Source organism: Diabrotica virgifera, chromosome 3, assembly GCF_917563875.1.
Source record: "Diabrotica virgifera virgifera chromosome 3, PGI_DIABVI_V3a".
In the NCBI taxonomy this organism is placed as follows: Eukaryota; Metazoa; Arthropoda; class Insecta; order Coleoptera; family Chrysomelidae; genus Diabrotica; species Diabrotica virgifera.
In genome coordinates, this window is record NC_065445.1 from 276,557,582 (window position 1) to 276,585,486 (window position 27,905).

Genomic DNA, 27,905 nt, shown 5'->3' on the forward strand with positions numbered 1-27,905 from the left:
AGATGGTTTGACAGTTCGAGCGGATGGCGACGAGAACTGGTCGTTTGTCTTCGGACGTGGATAATCCTGGTTCGAATCCCATACCAATCTTTACTTTTTTTATTTTTTATTTAATCAATATTGCGTTTATTAGATATTATTACATCTCTAAAGTAAATCTATGCAAAGAAATATATAACAAATAAGAAAAACTGTGTAGGTACCTATAGATTTTTAAAAATATAAAAGCCAATGTTATTTTTTGAATAAGTTAATTGTAGAATAGTATAAAGTAATTGTTAAAAATATTCGTAAACAATTACCAATAATTAATATCAACATAATGTACCATCGATTTATTAATTGAATCGGTCATTTCAAAAACAACATATTCCTAATTTTACAGAAGAGCAAAGAAAACTAACTACCTATATAGTCGAAAGATGGATGAAATAGATGACATCAAAATTCAGTTATATTGTAGTTTTGTTCCTAATGTTTTTACTGGACTGGTGTCGTTTTTGCACACAACGTTTATCTTAAAGGAGTCTATTTCTCTCAAAAAGTTAGTTTCTGAAAATTGTGGACTTTGCTGTTTTTGAAATGACCGATTCAATTATAAGTAATTAGACGTTATTTTTATTTATGAAACTATTGTTACAATTTTTTTAAAAAAGTAGAAGCAAAACAAACATTCACATCATTCGAATTATTCGAATAAGGACGAATTTATATTAATAACGAATGACTTTTATTTTACTATGCAGTTCACATATTATGTATTCCAATATTAACTTACTATACATACATTATTTATTATCTGCTAGATTTACTTAGGTCCATTTTTCAGATGTAAAAATATCTAATAAACGCAATATTGATTAAATAAAAATAAAAAAAGTAAAGTTGGTATGGGATTCGAACCACGATTATCCACGTCCGAAGACCAAAGACCATTTCCCGTCACCACCCGCTCCAACTGTCAACGAATATTACTCGATAAAGTGGGATATTCACGTCGTCCATATTCCCCTTAAATTAAAAAGAGACTACCGACCAAATAGGCTCATTTATCTCTGTCGCAACCGTCACCCATTTTAAGATCGCAGGGCGCAATCTAGAGTATTATATATCTATGTTTTCTAGTTATAATTACACCTCCCTATTTTTTGAAATAATCTTTTTTAATAGTGATTTCCGGATTGAAAATCGAAACGAAGCAGCAGTTAAAAATGTAATTTTCATCATGTATATCTTCCAAATTAGTGAAGCTACTAAGTTATTTGGACTAGAATAATCGCCAAGTTCCAATACGAAAGAATGAAAGTATAAAACAATTTTAAAGAAAGAAGAAGAGTGGCTAAGAAAAAACTAATATGGGACCAAAAAATATGTCAAATCTATATTAAAAGAAAAAAGTATGAGAAATTTGAAGAATCAATGTAATTGATATGTAAAATACTTACTAATTAAATATTATATTTAAATCATAACAATTTGTGGTTATGTAAAGTGGAAATACAATGTTGTTGATTTCCAGTTGTTTTATTTTACTAAGAAAATGATACTTATTACCTTGGAATTGTAATAATGTAAATTACATGACAATTTTCTGGTCATCAGGTTTTAAAACAACATTTATAATATACCGGGTGGTGAACTGTCAAACGGGCAATAGGAATAAACTCAATGAGAAATTCTAAACTGTTGAATTCCTGCTTTTCTAATTATTTTAAATCAAAAGTCACGAGGAACTATTTGTAGAGGACTGAAATATGTATTGAAAACAAATGTAACAAGCTGAAAATGCGAGTATTATCATAACGAAAACTTTGTTTATATACCTATTTAAATTCATAATATAGAAAATTGCTATTACGAAAAACTGTTAAGAATTAAAAATTATGTTTTAATGTGCAAGTACATCATTCTAATTTAAATGTTGTGAACTATAAAGATACTTTACTCGAAATTCATATTTTTTTACATACCTCGTATAAAATTAATAAAATTTGATTCATGATGGTTGGATTCATCATAAATCTTAGACCAAGAAGAGATTTTTATGAAGAATAACTTTTCTTCGTCAAATTAAAAATACAAGAGTTATAAATGAAAATGGTGTTGGTATCCATAATTTGAGAAAATTCGTCAAATATTTTTTTCCATTAAAAGGATGTAATTTCATATATCAGAACATACTTTTTTTATTCCAAACCACATTTTAAATAACAATTTTCCAATATTGTAAAATAAATAATACATACATGATAAAGATACTTTTTACTGATGAACTTTACTTGGATCTACAGACCTAGCGAGTCTCATAAATTCCACGGCTTTGCGCCACGCTTCACGCAATCGTATTTGCGTACTTGTATTTTGAGTTGTGTGCGCTGGTCGCTGGTCGAGTGGAGTTATAGGTAATTTACCAAATTTAAATATAATTGTTTCTACTGATTCATTATTAATATAGTATAATATGTATTATTGCTTTCAAAATATACTCAAATTGTATTTTTATGCATTTATTACACATATTATTATAATAATTAAATTCACTATAAAATGTCATTTATGTTTTATTAATAGCTAAATAATTTAAAATTTAGGTTGACATTAACGAAGTGTCAAACTCAAATATAAATAATAACATTTGCTTTGCTTAACAAATTCAGATTAAAAAAAGTAGCCTACTTCCTAATCAAATATTTCAGCTGACGTTTAGTGCCTGGTAGGAGATAACCGGATTGTGACGTCACATTTTAGATTTTGAGGTCGATTATCTCGAAGACGGTTTGAGATATCGAAATGCCGTTTTCAGATTTGGATTCAGAAGACAAAACTACATAAGAATCCATCGATACATCTGCTCTAAGTATTGCAGGAGCGGCGACGCAATAACACACAGACTTTTGCAAATTTATAAACGAAAAGTTTTCGTTGAAAATTGTGTTAAGAATTAAAAACATTTGTCCCGTCTGTAGCCCAGTAAACAGTGGAGCCTTTGGATACACGGGTTGTGAGTTCTAATGTCAGCTGGCTAGGAAATTGTTCATTTATTAAAAAGGAATTGGTACTCACCGGAAGGACCTCACATTTGGATACAATTAGCGTGTCTTTGTAAAGACAATAAAGTCGACTTTTCAAAGTAACAAGGCATTTAGGTACTCAACACACACACACACACACTACACATTACACTAGGTATCTAATTGTGAAATCAACTGTACCCTGCCAACGGCCATTAGTTGTCAAGGCATTTAAGCTAAATTAAAAAAAAATAATTAACAATGTAATTTGTTTAAATAGGTAAAAAATATATTTTTCCCAAAAAATTTTAACTTTTGATTAAATTTTAATAAATCGTCCACTGTATGATAAAACTTATTTATCTTTAAAATGAAACTAATTACTTTTTTAATTAGTCCAAACAAATTAGTGGGAATTAAAAAAATACTTCCGATTTTTGAAGTTATACTTCTTTACCGGCGATAGAGGGTGATTTTTTTATATGTTAAAACCTATCAGCCCGGCGCATGCGCATTATAACTTTGTTCTGATTGGATGTTCAAATGACATGTCAAAAATTATCCGATATGGCAGCTGTGGTTTGGAGGTAAAGGTAAAGGTAAACAAATGTATAATATATTAGTTTTATTGTTGTGAGGACAGAAACAAAAAAGTTTATAATATTGTAGTGACTTTTAAATAGTTTTTAAAAGCAACAGGTACGTAATAATTATTAATGTATCATGGGTATAAACCTACCTATTTGATCTGCCAAAATACATAGTATGTAATACTTTTATTTATATAATTTGATTACCATCAAAATTTCTATCAATATTCACCTAATATATTGTTTTTTACTCTATGTTTTGTTGTATTTTTTCAATTCTAAATCATTTCAATTCAAAATTAAAATAATTTGATCAATTTTCAAAATATCAAAATATCACAAGTTTAATCCGTTTAGTTAGTCGATCTTCGTAAATAATGACACATAGTGTCCGTGGCTAAGCGGAGAAGGCGAATGAATTCCAATACCAACCGCTCTTATCAGCGCTGGTTCGAGTCCCAATAGAAACTTTCTTTTTTGTTTTTTTTTAATACATTTTATAATTGTAAGTATATTTATTATATAATTGTATTTTCAGAAAATACGTATTTAGTTAAAAAAATTTTCGACAATTAATGTTCAGACATCATTTGTGGCTTGTTTAATGTGTTTGTGTGTGTTTTATTCTTTTATTATTTTAATTTTTGGCACTGTTCTAATAAAAATGTTTGAGAAGTAGTAAGTATAAATTAGTTTAATATTTAAACAAAATATAAATAAAAAGTATATTAATTTCGTTTAAATCATATAATAGAAGTATAACTTCTTACGTGCGTACAAAGTACACACACATTCTTTTTCTTACAAACTGACAGTTTATTTGTTGCTCTAAATCCGGTTGAGATATGCAAATGAAATTTGGTAGGTTTTAAGAGGTGGTTATTGCACATTTTTTGACATACAAATAAGAATTTTATATTCACCATTGGCGTGCATACGGGATGAATATAAAATATTTATAATGCTTGCCTTGCAGTTTCAATTAGGAATTCAAAATTCAATTCAAAATTAGACGAAAACAAAAATCTGAACCTAATAGTTTTTATTAAAATAAAAAAATTGCCGTCTGCAAAAGTAAAAAAAATGACGTATTTGTTGGTAGGGTCATTGGTGGGGGTTATAATTGCGCTGTCTTATATTTTAATCACAGAACGTAAAAAAATAAAAAAAAAACATTGAATTCTGGGAGTGAGGGCATTTTGCCTATCATACCGGGGGGTACCCTTTATTTAAAAGAAGCTTTACCATGGAACTGTTTTAGGTGTTCGGAGGACCAAATGGTGTTTTCAGCCAGTGGGCGAGAAGATAGTGACACGAGGATGTTAGGCACCGGTAGACCGTTCTATATACAGATTAAACAACCGAAATTTAATACTATAACTACAGAGCAGTGTAGGATTATAGAAAAATTAATGTTGCAACCAGACGAGAAAGTAGTAGTGGTAGTAGTGAAAAAGCTTAAAGAGGTAATTGACTTTGTTTAGGAAAATTAGAAAAAGATATACAGAAATGTCAACTTGTTAATCTAAAACCATTTCTACACATTTTCTATTTTAAATACGACTCTTCGCTAATTTAAACCCAATACGGGCAATATTATCACGCTTTTAACCCCTTTCTTAAGTCTTAAGTGTTTTGATTTAAATTATTTTCTGTTACTAAATGTTCTCTCTGAACCGACTATATTTCTGTGGCTTGGTTCTAAAAGGGTCAAAGGGAAAAATTGACATTGGCCATTTTAACACCAAATGAGATACTGTGGCTTGGTGTTAAAATGGCCAATGCCAATTTTTTGCGTTTTGTTTGGTCAATATTAAATTTTAAATAAAGCCGTATAGTACGTTCTTTAAATGTAAAATATTGCAAATCCTCTAAATTTTAAAGAACTGCTTGGATTGACATGAAATTGCATACGCATAGCTGACGTGTCAAAGAAAAAAAGTGATATTGTTCCGATGTGTGCTTTTGCCCTAGGGGTGACTTTCACCCCATTTTAGGGGTGAAAAATATATGTTCGAAATATGTCCGAAAATGGATAAAATGACTAATTCTAAGCAACTTTTGTTCTATAAAGTTTTTTCACCAAGTTAATACTTTTCGAGTTATTTGCGAGTGAATATGTTAATTTTTCTACAAAATAACCACGTTTTCAGACGATTCTTCGCAAATAACTCAAAAAGTAAGTATTTAGTGGAAACATATTCGTATCAGAAATATAGCACATAAAAAAGTGAAAAACTTGGTGTATATGTTATAGTCAAAGCCCGAATTTCAGGCACTCCTAGGTTTGACTAGGCAATCCTCAGGTCTGACTGACGGTCTTAGTCAAAGCCCGAAATAAAATTACAGTTTCGGCCTTTGACTAGTTAAACCTAGGAGAGACTAAGTTGACCAGGAAAAGGTCGAAATTTAATTTTATAAAATCGGGGTTTGACTAGTCAAACCCCGATCAGCTATTAAACTGTCGTAATTTATTAGATTTGGTTTAATAAAACGTCATTTTTTAATTTTAATGTTTATTATTTTTATATTGTCGTAATTTAAATAAAAAAATTAGTGTTTATTCTCACATGTTGAGGCATTATGACATTTAGAGTTGCACAATACGTTAGACCTTTTACACTTACGTAATATGGAATAGCATTTATTATTGCAGTAGCATTTTATAAATCCTTGTTTTCCAAATTTAGAATCTGTTGTACTAATTTCTTTTAGAGATAGAGACAGCTTAACGTCTGGAACATCTTCGAAATTAGGAAATTTCTCTTTACATTCTCTTATTTGATTTCTTGAAAAAAGTGTATTTATTGTTCCGTATTTCGTATCAACTCTATATAAACCGTCAATTGTTTTATCTTGTATCATACCCAAAATATTTCAAGCATCTCTTTTGGCTCTATCAAAGCTGGGGATGGGTATTGTTACAGTTTTTCCGATCAAAAATGGAGGACTTTTTTTCACTTAATTGTTCCATAACATTATAGGCTGGTCATGAAGACCTTCAATCGCATTTCCTTTATTTATTTTAATCTTTTCTGTCAGTGCTCGAACGCGTGCCAAAAAGATGCTCAGTTTTGACGGTAATAATTGACGGTTTATATAGAGTTGATATGAAATACGGAACAATAAACACATTTTTTTTTCAAGAAATCAAATAAGTGAATGCAAAGAGAATTTTCCTAATTTCGAAGATGTTCCAGACGTTAAGCTGTCTCTAAGAGAAATTAGTAAAAAATATTCTAAATTTTGAGGACAATGATTTATAAAATACCAATGCAATAAGAAATGCTCTTTAAAACCATGTAAGTGTATAAGGTCAAACGTATTGTGCAACTCCAAATGCCATAATGATAATGCCTCAACATGCGAGAATAAACAAAAATTTTTTTATTTTAATTACGACAATATAAAAATAATAAACATTATAATTAAAAAATGACATTTTATTAATCCTAATCTAACAAATTACGACATTTTAATAGCTGATCGGGGTTTGACTAGTCAAACCCCGATTTAATAAAATTAAATTTCGACCTTTGCCTGACCAACTTAGTCTCTCCTAGGTTTGACTAGTCAAAGGCCGAAACGGTAATTTATTTCGGGCTTTGACTAAGACCGTCAGTCAGATCTGAGGATTGCCTAGTCAAACCTAGGAGTGCCTGAAATTCGGGCTTTGACTATAACATATATATTAGGTCACTGTACCTAGTAGAAGCAGAGTTATAGCTAATGAAAAATAGGTTCATATTCGTCAAATTCCAGATCGTATATTTTTACGTGCCATAACCAAAAAACCAAGCACTTTTTTGGGGAAAACCCATTTTAACTTTTTTTAAAGTGTTAAAAAACTGCTTATTTTTGTTTTTTTAAAAAAAAATTTTAGCATCAAAAGTAAACAAGTTACGCTAAAAATAAAGTTGGTCCCTTTTTTTTGGTAATAAATCGGGAAAATCACCCCCTAAGTAACATTTCAAATGAACTTAATTGTTATCACTTCACAAGTTTTTTACTCGCGTTCCATCGGTTCAAAGTCCTTATTTTTGAAAGAGCTGTAGTTAAAAGGGCTTGAACGAGTCACTTATCACGAGTGTATGCAAATTTAGAAACACCGAATTTTGACCAATTTTTGTCTTATAGAAAAACAACAAAATACAAAATATTCAGAAAAGTAAAGCCGACTTTTTTTATTGTTTAAGACTTTTGATATCTCTAACAATTTTTAAGTTATTTTGAAAAAAAAAGCATTTTTTTCAAAATTAAAAATTTTAAAAATTTTACTTTAAAACCAAATTTTTTCCAAAATAAGCACTTTGAATCGATGAAGCTTACAGGTCATATTATAAACACGACATAAGTAAAGTAACTTGTGAAGCGGTAACGATTAATTCCATTTAAGTTGCTAATTGGGGGGTGGCCTTCCTGATTTTTTTGGCCAAAACAAAAGGGACCAACTTTATTTTGAGCGTAACTTGCTTACATTTGATGCTAGAAATTTTTTTTATAAAAACAGAAATAAAGCTTTTTTTAAACACTTTAAAAAAGTTGTAATGTGTTTTTCCCAAGAATGCTTCATTATTTGGATATTTCACATTGAATTATTCTATTTGGAATTTTTCGAATATGAACCTATTTTTCATTAACTATATCTCTGCTTTTGCTAGATACAGGGACCTAATATATACACCGTTTTTTTCACTTTTTTATAGGCTATAGTTTTGCTAAGAATATTTTTTTCGACAAAATGCTTACGTTTTGAATTATTTGCGAAAAACCGTCTAAAAACGTGGTTATTTTGTTGAAAAATTAACATATTCACTTTCAAATAACTCGAAAAGTATTGATTTGGTGAAAAAACTCTATAGAACAAAAGTTGCTTAAAATTAGTCAGTTTATCCATTTCGGGACTTATCTTGAACATATATTTTTTCACCTCCGAGATGGGGTGAAACTCACCTCCATGACAAAAGCACACATCGGCACCATATCACTTTTTTTGTTTGACATGTTAGCTATGCGTATGCCAAATTTCATGTCAATCCAAGCAGTTCTTTAAAAGTTACAGCAAGAACCGTGAAAGAATGTACTAGTACAAAAAAGTAAGATATTGACATTGGCCCTTTTGGACCCAAGCCACAGATTTTGAGTACATCCTTATAAAACCAAACCTCATTTTGAACCACACCCTTGGACGTCCGCTATTAATCATCAACAGCTATTCCATACTTTTTCTCAATCATCATCAACAGCTACTACTTTTGTGCTAAGGCAAGTTAGCTTAAATCGACCTATTTTAACCTCAGGAATCTAAAGTTAAGCTATGGCCAATTCTTTACCAAACACCCTGTATAGATAATGTTGAAGAGGAAGTACGACAACAAAGCTTAAAAGCAAGTAAAGCGGCGGGATCTCTTAATGACACAATCTGGAAGAACAAACACCTAAGACAAGACACAAAAGCAAGAATCTATAAAGCAGCAATTAGACCTATATTAACATACACGGCGAAGACAAGGCCTGACACATCTAAAACGAGAAGACTACTAGAAACAACAGAGATGAAAATACTCCGACGAATATCAGGGAAAAGTCTGTTGGATAGGGAGAGAAGCGAAAACATAAGAAGATACAATGTAAAAGACATAAATGGATGGGTGACAAAACAGAAACAGGAGTGGAACGAACACATTAGTGGAATGGAGGAGGATAGGATAGTACGAATAGCACGAGATAAGTCACCAAATGAACGAAGAAGTTTTGGCAGACCAAGAAAAAGATAGTGCAATAATTTAAACAATTTAGGAGGCTAATATTGAGGAAGAAACAGGCTTTAAAGCCTACATACAAGAAGGAAGAAGAAGAAAAAGTATATATACGACTCAACCTTTTCTATATTATTGCTGTCCAGAGTTATATTCCCAGTTATATTTAGAGATTCGTTGGTTAGATATTTAGTTTCTGCTATATTTATTTTTAATCCTATTTCTTTTGATTTGATATTTAGGTCTAATAATATTTCCTGCAATTCTTCTTTGTCTTTTGCTATTAGCGTAACATCATCGGCAAATCTCAGACGGTTTAGGTTTTCACCGTCTATCGTCACTCCTTTACTTGCCCATTCCAAAGATCGAAACATATCTTCTAAAGCTAAGATACTTAAATAGTTTGGGTGAGATAGAATTTCCTTGTCTAACCCCTCCTTGCAGTTTTATCTTTTCTGTTTTTATTTGCGATTTTGCATTGTCATATATCAACATTATATACTTATTGATTTTTGAATATGGGTCATCAACTCTATTGTTGCTTAGCATTGCCCAAATGTTGACGACTTTGGCATCACCGAAAACACGGACACGATTTGGTTGCTGGAATGTAAAAACACTGTATGAGATTTCTAAACTGGCTCAAGCAGTAAAAGAATTAAACAGATATAAATTAAGCTTTGTTGGTCTATCGGAAGTAAGATGGTTGGGCAATGGTGAACACCATACCCAAACAGGAGAACTTCTATTATATAGTGGTAAAGAAAATGGAAGTCACGAGAGCGGAGTGGGTCTTCTACTCAGTAAACAAGCCAAAAAAAAAAGCCTCATTTCATGGAAACCCATTAATGACAGAATTATGACTGTCAGATTTTATACCAGATACCGTAAGATAACAGTTATTCAGTGCTATGCTCCTACGAACACATCTCTCCTCGAAGATAAAGACATTTTCTACGAACAACTAGAACAAACAACCCAACAAGTAAACAAAGGCGATATCCTAATAGTGATGGGCGATATGAACGCCAAAGTTGGAGAAGATAATATTAATTTAGAAACCGTAATGGGCAAACATGGCCTGGGAGTGATGAATGAAAATGGAGAGCGCTTTACAAATTTTTGCTCCAATCACCGTTTAGTTATTGGTGGAACCATCTTCCCACATAAAAATATTCACAAGGTAACATGGACTGCCCCTGGTCATACCAGAGAAAACCAAATAGATCACATCGCCATATCAAAAAGATGGAGATCATGTCTTCTTGATGTACGAAATAAAAGAGGAGCAGACATCGCAAGTGACCACCATCTGTTAATTGGTATCATTAAAATCAAGATGGCAAAAAACAAAAACAAAATCACAAGAAACACCAACAGACCCACATATAACCTGAACAAATTAAAAACTCTTCCAGAAAAACACATGTTTAGGGAGGAGCTTCAAGTAAAAACAAGAGAACGTGAAGTAAATAGCTGGGAAGATTTGGCAAATGTTCTGACAGAAATAGCTGAAGACAAACTGGGTAAAAAAGAGAAAGATAGAAAGGAATGGATATCAAATGAAACTTGGAATCTTATCGAGGAAAGAAAACAACGAAAAAAAAAAAAAGATATCTTGCAAGCAAGAACTGTAGAAGAAAGAACGAACCGACAACAAGAATACGAAACACTAAATAAAGCAGTTAAAAGGAATGCAAGAAGAGACAAAAGAAGGTGGGCTGAAGAACTGGCAAAACAAGCAGAAACAGCTGCACAACACAACAGGACTAGAGAGCTGTACCAAATTACCAGACGATTAACAAAAAATGGGCCCAACTGTTCGAACATTGTAAGATCCAAGACAGGTGAATTACTTACTACAACGGATGATCAAGTAGAGAGATGGAAAGAGCACTTTCAGGAGATGCTAGGCACGCCCAGGGATAACGCGGATGAAATTGTCGAAAACCCGCAGAATGTAGACTTGCATATATCTTGCGAGTCCCCTTCCAAAATGGAGATAATAACAGCTATCAAATCTCTGAGAAATAACAGTTCCCCGGGAATCGATAACATTGCTGCCGAACTACTTAAAACTGACCCGCATCTAACCGCTGAACTTTTGCTCCCCATAATCCGAGAGGTGTGGGAAACAAACCGCATTCCAGCGGGCTGGAAAAAAGGTAATATTATTAAGCTTCCAAAAAAGGGCAACCTCACACTGTGCAAAAATTGGAGAGGAATAACCTTGCTTACCGTCATAAATAAAATTTTTACGATCATCATACATAAAAGATTAACAAACAAGGTTGAATTTCGAGCGAATCAAGCAGGTTTTAGACCAGAATCTTCCTGCATAGATCACATTAATACAGTGAGGGTAATAATGGAACAATCGGTTGAATGGAACACACCTCTATACATGGTCTTTGTCGATTTCGAACGTGCCTTTGACAGCCTGTCTCATGCTGCTATATGGAAAATTTTAGAGCTAAGAAACATTCCTCATAAAATAATTTCCATTATAAAGTCACTGTACACTGAGGCGACGTGCAGCGTGACACACAATGGAGTCAACAGTGACGAATTTGACGTACTTACTGGAGTCAGACAGGGATGTGTGCTTTCTCCGTTTCTGTTTAACATAGCTCTGGACTATGTTCTCTCCAAACTAGACTTCGACACAAAAGGGATACAATGGACGTTAACCACACGCCTAAGTGATCTGGAATACGCCGACGATATCTGCCTGTTAGGACAAAGGTTCCAGGATGTGGCCGACCAATTGGAAACACTATCCACTGAGGCCAATAAAATAGGTTTAAAAATCAATATTGGTAAAACCAAGTCGATGAGAATAAATGCAAGGAGCAACACGCTATTTAATATCGACAACAAGCAGATTGAAAATGTGGAGAACTTCACGTACCTTGGAAGTGTCATAACAGAAAGCGGAGGTACAGAAGACGATATTCGTATGAGGATACGAAAAGCTCAACAAGCTTTCAGCATGCTTAACCCTGTTTGGAGGTCTGGAGAATATACTACAAGGACAAAGATCCGAATATTCCAGTCAAATGTTATGTCTGTTCTACTCTATGGATGTGAAACCTGGAAAGTGACAAAATACCTTACAGACAAATTGCAGGTCTTTGTTAACAAGTGTCTACGAAGAATTGTTCGTATTTTCTGGCCAAACACCATCAGAAACGAAGATCTGCTACACCTGACCCAACAAAAGAGGGTAGAAAATGAAATAAAATACAGAAAGTAGGGGTGGATAGGTCACACACTCCGAAAAGATAGTTCCAGTATTGCAAAAAATGCCCTAGAGTGGAATCCCCAAGGAAAGAGAAAAAGAGGTCGCCCAGCACAAACTTGGAGAAGATCCATCATGGACGAGATAAGAAGTCAAGGAAAGTCTTGGAATGAGGTGAAGGCCCTAGCGCAAAATAGAACCCGATGGCGCGTTTTCACTGAAGCTCTATGCTCCACTTAGGAGTTCAAGAACATTATATATATTGCCCAAATTTCTATTGAGTCAAATGACTTCTCGTAATCTACCATAGCTATCCAGAGCGTTATGTTGTATTCGTTTAATTTTTCGATTAGTGTTCTTATTACTTGTATATGATATAAATATGGTGCTATAACCTCTTCTGAATCCTGCCTGTTCCCGAGGCTGATAAATATCCAGTTTAGTTGTTTGTCGCAATGGAATTATCTTCACAAACAGCTTATACAAGATTGATAAGAGACTAATGGGTCTATAGTTAGCATTTAGGTAACAGCATTTACCCAAGCTGTGGGTACTTCACATATTTCTATACATTTGTTAAATATAATTTTTAGTATTTTTATGATGTGTTGTCCTCAATACTTATCATTTCCAATACCATTCCCTCTCCACCTGGAGCTCTTTTATTTTGCATCGTACTCACTGTGTTTCTTATTTCGTCCTCTGTTATATCTGGTATATCTTCAGATCCGACATTTTTTTACTATTTTTCAGTGTTTTTCGCCTTTACCTTGTGATGGTTTTGCTTTTGACTCATATAATGTGTGGTAGTAGTTTTCTACCAAGCGCCAAGAAAGCATAACAATACATGGAGAACAAATTAAAAAGGTTGAAAAATATAAATATTTGGGTGCAATAATTAATGAAACTAATGAGTACACAGAAGAGATTAAAGCAAGAATAGGACAGGCAAGAAATGCTTTCAACAAACTGAAAAAAGTACTCTGTAGCAGGGACATTACAATTTCTTTAAAAATAAGACTTCTGAGATGCTACGTGTTCTCCGTATTATTCTATGGGTTGGAGGCTTGGACATTAAAGAAGGATGTTTCGGACAGATTAGAAGCCTTAGAAGCCTTCGAGGTGTTGAGAAGAATGGGAAAAGATAAAGAGGTTTTAAATACAGTTAAAGTCAGAAAACTACAATATCTGGGACATTTTATGAGGGGCGAGCGTTATAACTTGTTACAATTAATAATGCAAGGAAGAATACAGGGTAGAAGGAGTCGCGGAAGAAGACGCATCTCCTGGTTAAACAATTTGAGAGCTTGGTTTAATTGCACTTCTGCTGAACTTTTTAGAGCAGCGGTATCGAAAGTGCGAATTGCCGTGATGGTTGCCAACCTTCTTAGAGGAGATGGTACATGAAGAAGAAGAAGTAGTTTTCTATCATGATGGTTATTTTCTGAATCCCCTAAGGAAAATACCTCTTTTTGACATTACCTTGGCCCTTAAATAAGTGGTAGAGCCCGCTCAGAGAAAAGGAACTAATTAACCCTTTTCTCAACATTTAGTAGAAACTACAATAAAATCCAACCACCTGTTATGAAACGAACTTAATCTAAATTTTGTGATCTTAGGTTTTCCAGCGCGATTTGAAGCTTGTCAAAGAGGGCGAACAAGAAAAAAGAAAAACCTACTTGGCTCTATGTAAAACCCTATCTCCAGATATTGACGAAACCATCGAGCAAATCAACCTTTTCAAAACACCACGTGTAATTCAACAGAAAACACCAATAAGGGTCTTGCACCGAAGATCACAACTGGTTAGGGAAAGAACCATCTACGATTTGAAAGCTACTAAAGTTGAAGGTAATGTTTTATTTAACCTCACACACAGGTCGCGCCTAGTCTGACAGACCCTGCTTTTGGGAATTTTCATATAATTCAATCATTGGCTATTACAGCGCCACTGTTTATAATTCCTCCTTAAAAGTACCTAAATTCAAGTTCAAACCTTATTCTATCAGTTCTTGATAAGTATTTTAGTTGTTAATACAGCCCGATTGCCCTACTTCTCATAATTCTCATAACGAACCTTCCTCATTAACAATTAAAAGAATATATTTTAGAATAAAACATGGCAAAAATTCTTATCGAAATTATTCGGTACCGCTTTACAATTGACATATATGTATTGTTAATAAGGATTGTAAGTTTTACCGGTTCAAAGTGCTTATTTTTGAAAGGGTTGTAGTTGAAAGGGCTTGAACGAGTCACTAATCACGAGTGTATGCAAACTTTAAACAGCCATATTTAAACCAATTTTTGTCATACAGAAAAACAAAAAAAAAATCCAGTACAGTCAAACCTGCCATATCCGGATCAATGTGGCGACAGACCGATCCGGATATGAACAAATCCGGATATCAAGACCACTACTTCTTTTACAGTCTCTGAAACGTTTTCTCCTTCATACATTCCAGTAATCAACGCCGTCAACAACTTTCGTCGATAGACACGTTTTATAGATTCTATAATACATTATTTCGCCATCTTTTAGTTCTTCTTTTAGTGCGTTGTCCAACAGCAGGACTGCCTTTCTCGGTAGATTTCGGTAGATCCGGACGGCGCAGAACCGTCCTGATATGGGGAGGTCCGGATATGACAGGTTGTACTTTATATTTAGAAAAGCAAAACCTACATTTTTGTACCTTTGAGTTTTTCCCAGCTTTCCTCGATGTTATCGTTTACAAAACTGTCTTGACTATGATCTTTTAGGCACTAATGTTTAGTTTTCGTTGACTTTATTTATTTTTAATAACTTACTTCTAAACAAATCAAAAACACTGAATTTATATCTTTTATTTTACAAACTACGATATCTAATTTATTTATTACACCAAATCTAATAATTTATCTACATAATTCCAAATTCAATATACCGCGCCCGATACATATCAAAGTACACCGACTTATTCAAATTAACAACTGAACTGAACTTATATAGATACGGCCCTGCTTCTAGAATCCACCGTCGAACATTTCAAACGCCTGGAATAGGTTTCTCGAAAATTCTCGCTTAGCGGAGAAATTACTTGTCGATGACGTGGCCCCGTTGTTTGTTTACTGCTAGGGGCAGGGCCGGTCTCAGTTATAAATTCATCACAATATAATATCGGTTTAAAATGTTCTCCGTCTTCCGATGCCCATTCGCCATTCCTCTCTGTCCGCACATTGATCAACTTTCATCCATGGCTTTGTTTGTTCCTGCCTGCCAACTCTTCCTCGGTCTACCTCTTCCTCGTCTACCTTGCGGTTTCCAGTTTTGTACTTGGTTTGGGATTCTGTCCCCATGCATTCTTTTTACGTGACCAAACCAACTTAGTTGTATTTCGTTGATTTGTCATTTATTGTATGTGTTACCTCCATTATTTCACGAATCCGTTCATTAGTGATATTCTTCTTGATCTTCCTGCAGCGCAATTGCTTTCCTGTCCCGAATATTTCGTTCTTTAATGGCTCCGTCCAGTGTTCCGCCATTCGTCATTTTCATACCCAGACATTTTAGTATTCTAGTATCAAGTCCTGCTGCGTTCCATCGATGTTCATATTTGGTTTTTCCTGTGTTGATCTCTGTTCCCCCTTTCCTGTATTCCTCTATTAGCTTCCTTGTTATGTAACAGATATCATCGTACTCTTGTGCTATTAGTATTTGGTCGTTTGCGAAACGATGACTATATTAATGGGAGTGTGGTTCTGAATTATGATTTTTATAATTAACTATTTTTATGGGAAATAAACCACAATTTTACCAAAAAAATGATTTTATTAACGTTTCGAATCCCAAATCGGGCTTCGTTGTCAAAATACAAAATACTACTAAAATAAACAAAAATGTTGTTGCTAAGTAAAAACAAATTCTTTTAATAATTTATTTAATTTGACTCATTTATATTGGTAATTCAGACGTATATTATACATTTTAAAGTAAAATACTTTAAAATGATATCGCCAATATTTATGAGTTGCGTTCCTGGGACGACTTTACTAAAAGATAGTTCATTCGATTACATGAAATCAATCCCAATTCAAAAATATCCGTCACAAAAAAATCATAGCATGTGATCTGTCTTTAAAAAGACAACCAAATGCAACGATGACAGTAAAATTCTCTCGTTAGAGATTCCATAGTAAATCACGAGGGAAAAACCAGGAAAAAACCTCGTGATACTATACCGACATCGTAAGTATTTGGTCTTACATTAATTTCATTTACTTTCAAAAAACTAATACCAAATTCTGACTTTAATATGTTTAAATTATAAATAATATTAATAATACATAGATATACAATAAGTAATAGTAAAATATAAAATTTGTACCAACTCGATATGTTATTGACTTACTAATCGTGGTATTTTCTTTCTATTGACTTCCTCTTTCAGTATGGGTAACCACATCCTACTGCATTCTACCGAGAAATTTGCGACACAATTGGTTTCATTTAGCATAATTAGAGCCGCTTCATTGATTTTTCTCTTTTTACTATCTGATTCTTTCAGGACTATACTTGAATCTCTCCACTGAACTCTATGTTCATTATCCCATGCGTGTTGACATATTTGAGATCTATCAAATTCTCTATTTTTAATATAAGACTGATGTTCACTTATTCTAACGTTTAATGGTCTTGATGTTTCATCTAAATAAAATTGTTCGCATTCACAAGGTATTTTATAAATGCAATTTTTCGTTCTTTCTTGTTCATTGTTAGGTTTATTTTTAGATAGAATAGATCTCAATATGTTTGTTGGCCATACTGGTTTCTTAATGTTGTTATGAAGCTATTTCCTTCTAACATTTCTTTATAACAAACACATTGAGATCTATTCTATCTAAAACTAAACCTAACAATGAACAAGAAAGAACAAAAAATTGCATTTATAAAACACCTTGTGAATGCGAACAATTTTATTTAGGTGAAACATCAAGACCATTAAACGTTAGAATAAGTGAACATCAGTCTTATATTAAAAATAGAGAATTTGATAGATCTCAAATATGTCAACACGCATGGGATAATGAACATAGAGTTCAGTGGAGAGATTCAAGTATAGTCCTGAAAGAATCAGATAGTAAAAAGAGAAAAATCAAAGAAGCGGCTCTAATTATGCTAAATGAAACCAATTGTGTCGCAAATTCCTCGGTAGAATGCAGTAGGATGTGGTTACCCATACTGAAAGAGGAAGTCAATAGAAAGAAAATACCACGATTAGTAAGTCAATAACATATCGAGTTAGTACAAATTTTATATTTTAGTATTACTTATTGTATATCTATGTATTATTAATATTATTTATAATTTAAACATATTAAAGTCAGAATTTGGTATTAGTTTTTTGAAAGTAAATGAAATGTAAGACCAAATACTTACGATGTCGAGATAGTATCACGAGGTTTTTTCCTGGTTTTTCCCTCGTGATTTACTATGGAATCTCTAACGAGAGGATTTTACTGTCATCGTTGCATTTGGTTGTCTTTTTAAAGACAGATCACATGCTATGATTTTTTTGTGACGGATATTTTTGAATTGGGATTGATTTCATGTAATCGAATGAACTATCTTTTAGTAAAGTCGTCCCAGGAACGCAACTCATAAATATTGGCGATATCATTTTAAAGTATTTTACTTTAAAATGTATAATATACGTCTGAATTGCCAATATAAATGAGTCAAATTAAATAAATTATTAAAAGAATTTGTTTTTACTTAGCAACAACATTTTTGTTTATTTTAGTAGTATTTTGTATTTTGACAACGAAACCCGATTTGGGATTTGAAACGTTAATAAAATCATTTTTTTGGTAAAATTGTGGCTTATTTCCCATAAAAATAGTTAATTATTAATGGGAGTCTCATGATCTTGCATTTCCATTTCCCATTTGTCAGAGCTTGTTCGAAATATATTTTAAAAAGTGTTGCAGAGAGGCAGCATCCTTGCTTGAGCTCTTTAGTTTTCAAAAGCCCGTTTGTTTCCTTGTTTAATTTTCGTGGTCGTGTTATTATAAAAAATTTGTATTACTTTTATGATTTCTATGTTTATATTATTGTATTCTCCATTGCCTCCCATAGCTTTACCAAAGGCACACTGTCATATGCTTTTCTCAGATCAATGTATACCAAATCTTATTTTGATTAATTTTTTTTTCAGGTGAATCTGACTTATTTTGCCTAGAGTTAGTAACGCAAGCTGGGACATACGTAAAGGAGTTCGTACACGGGGATTTCGACAGAACGGTTCCCAATTTAAGTTTTTATACGGGATATCTGACAGACGTAGTGGCGTTAGACGTATTGGGAGTTGAACTGGAATGGCCACCGGAAGGCGACGAATGAGGCTCTTCGAATGTGATTCTCCTCCCATGAAGGTGTTAATAGTGTTAATATTATAAAAAATACCGTGACGCGACATCTCGTAACACGACAGTTCGTAACCGCACAAATAGTAACGGAAAATTCGTAACCGCACAAGGGACAATTCGTAACGACAACAATTCGTAACGGTATAATTCGTAACGTCATAATTGAATTATTATGTTTATTTTTGTTAACGTGAAAACATAATTGTCTTAAAATAAATATAATCTATACCCTGTTTTTAACCTAGGAGGAGGAAACTCAAAAGACAGATTCACGCCCGATAATGTCACTATAAAACTAACCAGTTTTATCTTCTTTTTTGGCTGTTCATGTCAACTTTCGACGGTAATCCATAAATATTATGTTATACTCATACGTCCCTAAAGAATTCTAAAACAATCGAAGAAAACATAAAAATCGCTTATATAACTTAATTAACCTATGAATTTTAAATGCCAATAGTGTAAAAATTTCTAAATGTCAATAGTGCCAAAAATTTCATAATTTAGTGGAGTAAACTTGCCTGCGGTTGGACCAATTGAATCGTTTATTGTTGAAAGGGGGTACGCACCATTTTCAACTTTTCGAGCTATAGTAAAAAACCCTTCTCTCTTTCTATATGCACGTTGTAACATTAATGGTAAATACCAACGCCTCGACGGTGGGCCCCATTGAAACATTAACACGTCAAATGCCAGTGAAACATGAATGGAAAATTAAATTTTGACAAGATGTTGATATGTCATATAAAGATGTGACGTGCTAACACCATTTGGAGAACAACTCCTCGGTTGCTCAGAATCAGATGAGATACGGGGTGGTTCTTAACAAGATGTTATTAATATGCTCTTATTAGCTTAGAAATAAAAAAATATAAAAATCAAAATAAGAATGTCAAATAAAAAGAAATAAAATATTGGGCGCCACTGGTTACGTTATGGGAACCAAAAATATACAAAAAATAGAAATAATAAAAGAAAGGATAGAAAGGATAAATCAAAAATTAGACAAAAACATAGTCAATGCAAAATATATATTTTTAATTAATATTTATTGACGGAAAACTCCATTTTACAATTAAAATTAAAAGTCAAAATTAAACATTGAACACAAGTTAACTTACATTACTTACAATTAAACTAACGACATCAAAAAATTAAAATCAAATTAAAATAATTCACGTGAAATAGTCCTTTTAAAAGCATTTAGTGTGACTCCCATAAAGTCTATATTTGGAAACTCATTTACACTAGAAACAATTCTATTTAAAGGCATATTTTCTGCATGACGTGTATTGCACGATCTAGCGGATAGCAAGGGACATCTTCTCAAATTCCTAGCTGCAACATAAAAATCTATTCGACCCAGAATGCTAGGTGCAACAATAATACCATTTAACACCTTAAGTACGAAATTAAGGTCAAAGTATCGCCTGCGATCCTCTAGACGGTGCAAATGAAACATCTGCATGATCTGACTGGAATTAAATTGCATTCCTCTAGTATCTAATCTATACCGCAGATATCTAACGAATTTATTTTGAATCGATTCAATTCGATATTTGTGATTCTCATAACTTGGACTCCAAATCACTGAACAATACTCTAGTAATGAACGAAATAAAATACTTTATTAAATGAAAGCAAATATGGCGTGACTTACCTTATCTATGTCTTTACTCAGCTGTAGTTACGAAACAAGAGAGAAGGAAAAGACAAATAATAAGATTATATTTTGCAAATCAATCATTATTTATTGAAACAAAAAATTTAATCTGTGATCTCTTACGATGTTACAAATACAGATGTACCAGATTACGTGATTACCAAAAAAAAAAGTTTTACAAAGAAAAAATAATACCTTGTCACCATAGTCCTGTTCTTCTTGGTTGTTCTAAGTCCAAGGCACAATTCACTCACTAAATGTCACTTTAATTAGGAAGAGATACAATAGAAGTACATCAGGTTACTCATAGTTTATAGAAAAATTCCATAGTTCATAGAAAAATTCAGCATTGAATGTATTTTTGTTAATCAAATCTGCACTACTCGAAAAAACATTAAAAATAATTTGTTTTCTAGTTTATTAAACGGGATCACAAAATACTAAAATGAAAGCAAACTTCATGCTTAACTACGATGTTGAAACTAGTAACACCAAAAATATTCTACTCCTTCTGCCTAATTCGTGGATCTGACTGCATGTAAAAAAAAATGATACCAAAAGTGGTATAACAATATCGACATTCGCCTAACAGCAGCGAAAATGCCGGAGTCCACGTCCTCTGTCCGCCATGTCATGCCGAGCTGAGCCAGAGCATTAGCAAGCTACCAGAGCATTAGCCAGCCGGGCGAAGACAGTTGCAATATGAAACTACATCTTAAACTTCACTATACTAAACTGGAAACTGACTGCTCAAACTAGACTTCACTTCTTGACGGCTCTAACGTAACTGACTTTCTCGATCTCCTCAAAACTCAATCTCCCAGAATTCAACGCCCCTTCCAGAAATCATTCGATCTTCCCATCAACAATTCAACGACCAATTAACAGACTTGACACTCAATCAATCAAAATCTTGACCAATAGGAAATTGCAAATTACACTCTAGGTTAAGCCCTCGGACGCACACCAAAACAGCTCGGCCAATCACCAAAAAAGATTAATAAACAGATCTCAAAAGTTTGTTACACCTATTTTTCCTATGAAAAATGCTTAAGTCAGCTCTATCAACGATTGTCGACTCGAAAACACTTGAGAAACCCTATAGCTACTATGGAACCTATTATGTAAACATTCAGCTCTAGTGGACAGAATTCAGTCTCAAAAAACCATTAAATTCTTTTAATAACTCGCCGAAGATAAACAAATGCTCTACTTCTGGGCAAACGGAAAACATATCATAGAAGAATTTATGACTTTGATTCCTTTTGGCGGTTTTAAAATAACGTAAACACTTGAAGAAATAAAAATTCATCAATTCACGAGAAACACAAGATCGATTCAATACTGTGAGAACGAAAAAAAATCAGATGATCTAATTCCACACAATATACGGTACAATTCCCGAAACGGATTCAGCATACAGGGTAAACCGATAATACTAGGGGCGTACTATAAATACGTTCTTAACACAAAAAAATTAAGGGGTGATATATCAATGACCTTCGTACCGTCACATTTGGTGTTAAATGCAGTTTTGCAGTATAAACTATATCCATGCAGTGCATCAGTGTTTGTTTCCTTTCAACACCAAATGACGCGGATAAAGAAAGAAGGAAGGGATTTTACTGTAACTCAAAAAGTAGAAAATGACGCTTACCCCCTTTCAACAATAATCGATTCAATTACAAACAAGCATTTGAATTGCTCCTAGTTTAAAAACGATGTATAGTAATGTAAATTGTAATAATTAATTTTCGATGGGTTTCGATATGTAAATATTGAATGACGTTTAATAAACTTCATTTTTTTATATCCCGGATAATAATTTTGTTATTTATATTTTAAACAAATTATATTAAAATAATATTTATAAAAGTAAATAAACAATTTTATTATTTTTTATTTATTAGTTAGATTTTACTCAAATTAACTTATATTTATATAAGTTAATTTGAGTATTATTATGTACCGTTATGATCTGCTTTCTATTACTTTTATTTTAATTGAGTATTTATTTAATTAATTATTGAATTGACGCAAATCATACATAAACAATTAATAAAAAATCTCAGGGTGCCTTTTTGTCACAAAAATTAACTAAAATTATCTTAAGTTATACTTATCCTTTCTCGTGGCTTCAGTATCTCTTAGTTGATCCTTATCGGGATAAAATAGGAAAAGGAAATAAATAGAAAAATTTTAAATAAGCACATACAAATACCTTTATTATCAAAAGCAATGCTCTGAAAATCTATCAATTAAATCCTTTGGGCATAATTGAACAAATATTTATCGCTTTGTTCCTGATACCATTTATAAAATAAACTAAACAAACAAGTTTAGGTATTTGCAAAACTACTTATACTTCATATTAAATTATTGAAATGTTGGAACCTTAATTCATATGCTTTTACGCAAATATTTTAACTTCTGATTATAAAGAACATCTATCACATAAGTTATTGACTGACCTTTTTGATTCACACACAATGATGTCTCCTCTTGACCCAAACAGCTCTTCCTTGTTGATTATGTTAGGCTACCAATTAAAGCCCTCTTCGTTCTCAACATCAATCCAGCAGCATACCAGCAACTATTTCTCCAAAACACAAGCCAGGCCGCTTTTGACCAGTACTCGTTCAATAAACTCCAAAACTCTCTCCTCTCTTTCTCTCAATAATAATCTCCTGAGACCCAAGTATCTTTTTTACTTGGTGTCACAAATAATTTTAATAACTATAGTTCTTGTAACTTACTCTCTTGGACTTTACAGAATCAAAGAGGTTTTTCTTCTCAATTTGATTTGTCTCTCGTTCCACTTTTCAGCTACTCTCCACTATCAAACAACCACTAGTACTTGCTTCTGAACTATACGCGAAAACTTTCGGATACCGACCACACAATGATTTTTCTTTTCCAAAACTGTCTCAACATTCAAACTTCCCTTTCCCCATTCCAAATTGCCAAGCCAATCAGAAACATTTCTCTTTTTCATTCGAAAAACCAGGCATTCTTTCAAACAATACTTATACTCATCCTAATCACTTTCCGGAAATTATACAAATACTCTTGTGCTTAAAACAAACAGACTTAAAATTCCAAATCTCTCTACCTTTGTTTTTCTAAAAACTAATAATTACATCTACCTGTGGATTTTACCTTCCCGTAACAATCTTTTTAAATTATAATCCGAAATAAATTGTCATTTCACTTCACTGTATTTACAAATGTCTTTAAGTCTTCAGGGAAAAACTCATTAAGGAGAAACCCACTGCGTAAAAGCTACCTTCTACTAAATAGTTGCAAATCAATATACAGGGTATCAAATTTATGTGCCCGCGTTATAATTAAAAATTTAAATTTTTACTCTATCTTTGATTAATAAAGTGATACATAATAGTACATATTATGTACTTAGTTTTACACGGTTTGACTTTGACAATTCTGGGTATGCTTTATTTACACGTTAGCAGATGGCGTTAGGAGTATATTGAAATATTTTAAATTATTAATGAAACATAAATATTATTTGATATTAAGTTTCATTAGTATATAAAATAAATAAGGTGTTTAAAAATAATATTTGAGTATCGTTTGATGAAAGGTATTATTAATAACTAACGTTGGTAGAAATATATTTCTTTTGTATTTACTACTTCATCAGTAGGTACTTAATTAAATCTTTCGCAAAATTGACAAAAATATTGGTTAGGTACTTTAAGAAAAATAATTTAAAGCAGTATGTAACTTTATAGTTATTTGGTTTACATGCAAGGCTTTTATTATTTTAAAAATGTAATTCTTAATTATTTTCAAAGTTTGATGATTCTATAATTTTTAAAAAATTTGGTGGATTGACTGTATATGGCAATTGATTGCATGCCCCGTCGCCCGTCGCATGGCGACGGGTAAAATTACTATTAATGTAATACCCTATGATTAATTTAATTGTAGTAAATACATTATTATAAAACTATTTTTGTTTGTTTAACTATTTTTCAGACTTATGCCCGAATTCACCAACAATACCTAAACAGTTGCCTTATTAAGTAATTCTTATCGTTAGGAACTTCTTAAGTCAATACTTAGGAACAATCGCATTTCACAACTAAAAGGACTGCTTATCTAGGAAATGCTTTCTTAGGTATTACCTAGGGTACGTTTGAACTATTTTTGATAAATAAAAAGAAGAATAAGATGACATTTTCATACTTTTTTGATTATTTGTCATTATTGTTTGTTTGCCAATTTGGTTTTATTCAGTTTTGTACTGTTATAGTTATTTTATTTAGTAGTTAGTTATTTGTGCATTAAGTTTGTATATAATAAATACAGTCTTGTATGTTGTTTGTATATGTACAGTGAAATGGAGGAAAAGAAAAGAGTTGTAAATTTCACATAGGACGAAAAATTGAAGTTAGTTGAATTGTCATTATTGAAATAATTTTAAAATATATAACATGTTGAAAATTGCTTTTTATTATTAATTTTTTAATGACACACTTTTAGTTATATCATGAATGGGTTTTTGAAACACAACACTAGTTTGTTAGGTAGTAGGTAGACTACATAATTTTGTCAACAGACCTGTAAAAAACTCCAAAGGATTTTCTACAGGTATATTATTAATATAAAAGAAAATACAAAATTACAACTAATAATATACCTAATATTACAGAATAACAGAAAAATTAAAGTAAAAGCAAATTATTGACAAACGTCACAAGTACATTAGTCAAAATTGTAAAAATATAACCCGACTGTCAACGATAAGTAATACCTAAAGTTTAGGGAGATCGAAATCCGTATCCTAACGTAAGGTAATGCTTAAGTGGTTTAGGCAATTCTTATCGTATGGTGAAATCCGTTTTAGAGTTAGGAAGTACCTAAACCCACTTAGGTAATTCTTAAATATTTAGGTATCGTTGGTGAAATCGGGTATTAGTGTTACAACTTTAACGTGATTATTCAAAGTAAATAATTAAAGGAATGCTTTAGTTGTCATATTAAAAAGAATATATATGCAAAAATATGTGTAAATTGTATTTAAAAAGAAATGGTCTTAAAATAAGTACCATTACTTTTACTATAGGAAATGCAAAATCCTTTTTTTTTGTATAAATTCAGTAATAATAAATTAACTAAAAAAATTAAATGTTGGCGTTACGAATTGACGCGCGGCGTTACGAATTGTCCGTTACCATTTGGGGTTTCAAACTGTCGCGTTACAAGATGTCATGGAACCCAGAAATACACAAATAAAATTATTTTATGAACGTTTCGTAATTGATTAATCGTTAGTTTTTCCTTTCTGGAAAAAGCTTTAGATACTCTCAACGTGAGAAGCATTCATTAAAAACCCAATAACTAATACCAGAACAATAAAAAACCCTACAGAATCAGGTAAAACGAGTTTAGCAAGCAATCTTGAATTGTACGAACCAACACTACTATCACAATAAAGATGCACTAGAAATAAACAAACTAAGACACGTTGAATGTTACGAGGACTCCCAAATCATAATTTACAGTGTATATGTTACAGTTCAAGTTGATTCTCAGTTAGAGTTGACTCCAACTAGTTGGAGTCAACTCCAACTGAAACGAGCAGTAAAAGTTGATTTTAAAAATTTAAATCAACTTTTACTAGTTGGAGTTGACTCTTCCTGGATCGATTCAGTAAATGTTGATAATACGAGAATCTCAAGTGCATTTTTGATGAGTGTGCGTTTGTTTGTTTTGACCGTTTCAACTACTTATTAGTATAGTCTGTAACGTCGCCCCCCTTAGGTAAATTATTCTGATTCGATTTTTTGCACAAACTTACTCAAAGAAATACATCCGTATAACAATCCTTATAACAAATACACAGGGTGTCACGCGGTACCGCGGTCGAAAAATTGTTTAACCAATGTTTGTTAACCAAATTCACAAAAATAATTTTTATCTACTCTATCTCATATTATGTAAAAATGTAAAGGTTTTATTGTGTGAAAATTGTAAATATAGATAGCAGTACATGAAGAGTTTAAAGTGTTTCTGAAGTAACAATGTATTTTAAATGGGTTTTACTTTTTCGCACTGTTTTTTAGCACACTTTCATATAATTAAACATCCTTAACTTTCGCCTTCGGGAGGAAATCGGACACGCCCTTACAACGGCAACTGAAATGCTCACAAAACAGCGACCACGGAAGCAAAGATGGATGACAGAGGAAATATTGGATTTAATGGATGAAAGAAGAAAATGCAAACATCTCAAAGCAATGTACAAACCATTAAATAGAACCATTAAACAAAAAATATAAATTGCAAAAGAAAAATAGATAACAGAACAATGTGAAGAAATCGAAAACTTATATAAAAAACATGATGACTTCCATCTGTATAAGAAACTCAAGGAATTCACAGGCACTACATACTCACAAGGACCAAATAATCTAATCAACGCAGAAGGCAAACTGATTTCAAGCCCTGAAGAACAAATAAACATGTGGGAAGACTATATAAAGGAACTCTTCTATGACATCAGAGAACCTCCTACATTAAATACCGAAAACGACGAAGGTCTTCCAATACTAAAGTCCGAACTGGAATATGCTCTACGTCAACTAAAAAACACCAAATCTGTAGGAAAAGATGAAATACCAGCTGAGCTATTGAAGTTAATCAACGAGGAAAACTTAGACCTTCTTCTTGGACTATTTAATAATGTTTACAATATAGGGATTATCCCTAAAATATGGCTTGAATCAGTCTTCATACCACTGCCTAAAAAGAAGAACGCCAAATTATGCCAGGACTTCCGCCTTATAAGTCTATTTAATAACATTCTGAAGCTTTTCTTGCGTATCATACAGAACAGAATATATTATAAAAAATGTGATGAGGTCACCGGTCAAGAACAATTTGGCTTCAGAAAAGGTATTGGGACACGAGAAGCAACATTCTGTCTTCAAACTCTGGCACAAAGATACAAAGATCAGCAAGCAGACCTTTTTATGTTTCATAGATTTTGAGAAAGCGTTCGATAGGGGAAGCACAAGACCTTGATAGAAAGATTGAATGACATCGGAGTCGACAGAAGAAATTCTAAAATTATAGAGGCTATTTATTGGAATCAGACAGCAATCATAAAGACCAATGGTAATACGTCAAGGCCAATTGAAATACAACGAGATGTTAGACAGGGTTGTGTGCTATCACCCATACTTTTAACGTCTACTCTGAGGTAAT

General features: G+C 32.5%; 1 protein-coding gene across 1 annotated transcript in view; it reads left to right on the forward strand.

The window, feature by feature from the left end:
• The window catches only part of LOC126882758 (putative tRNA pseudouridine synthase Pus10), a 28,267-nt gene extending 2,322 nt beyond the window's left edge, over nucleotides 1–25,945 (forward strand). Inside the window, exons 2-4 of the mRNA XM_050647752.1 lie at nucleotides 4,838–5,067; nucleotides 14,221–14,452; nucleotides 18,796–25,945. Coding sequence (XP_050503709.1) covers nucleotides 4,838–5,067; nucleotides 14,221–14,452; nucleotides 18,796–18,980 — 647 coding nt within the window. The 3' untranslated portion in view covers nucleotides 18,981–25,945. The remainder of the gene's footprint in view (nucleotides 1–4,837; nucleotides 5,068–14,220; nucleotides 14,453–18,795) is intronic.
• The last annotated feature ends 1,960 nt before the right edge of the window (nucleotides 25,946–27,905 follow it).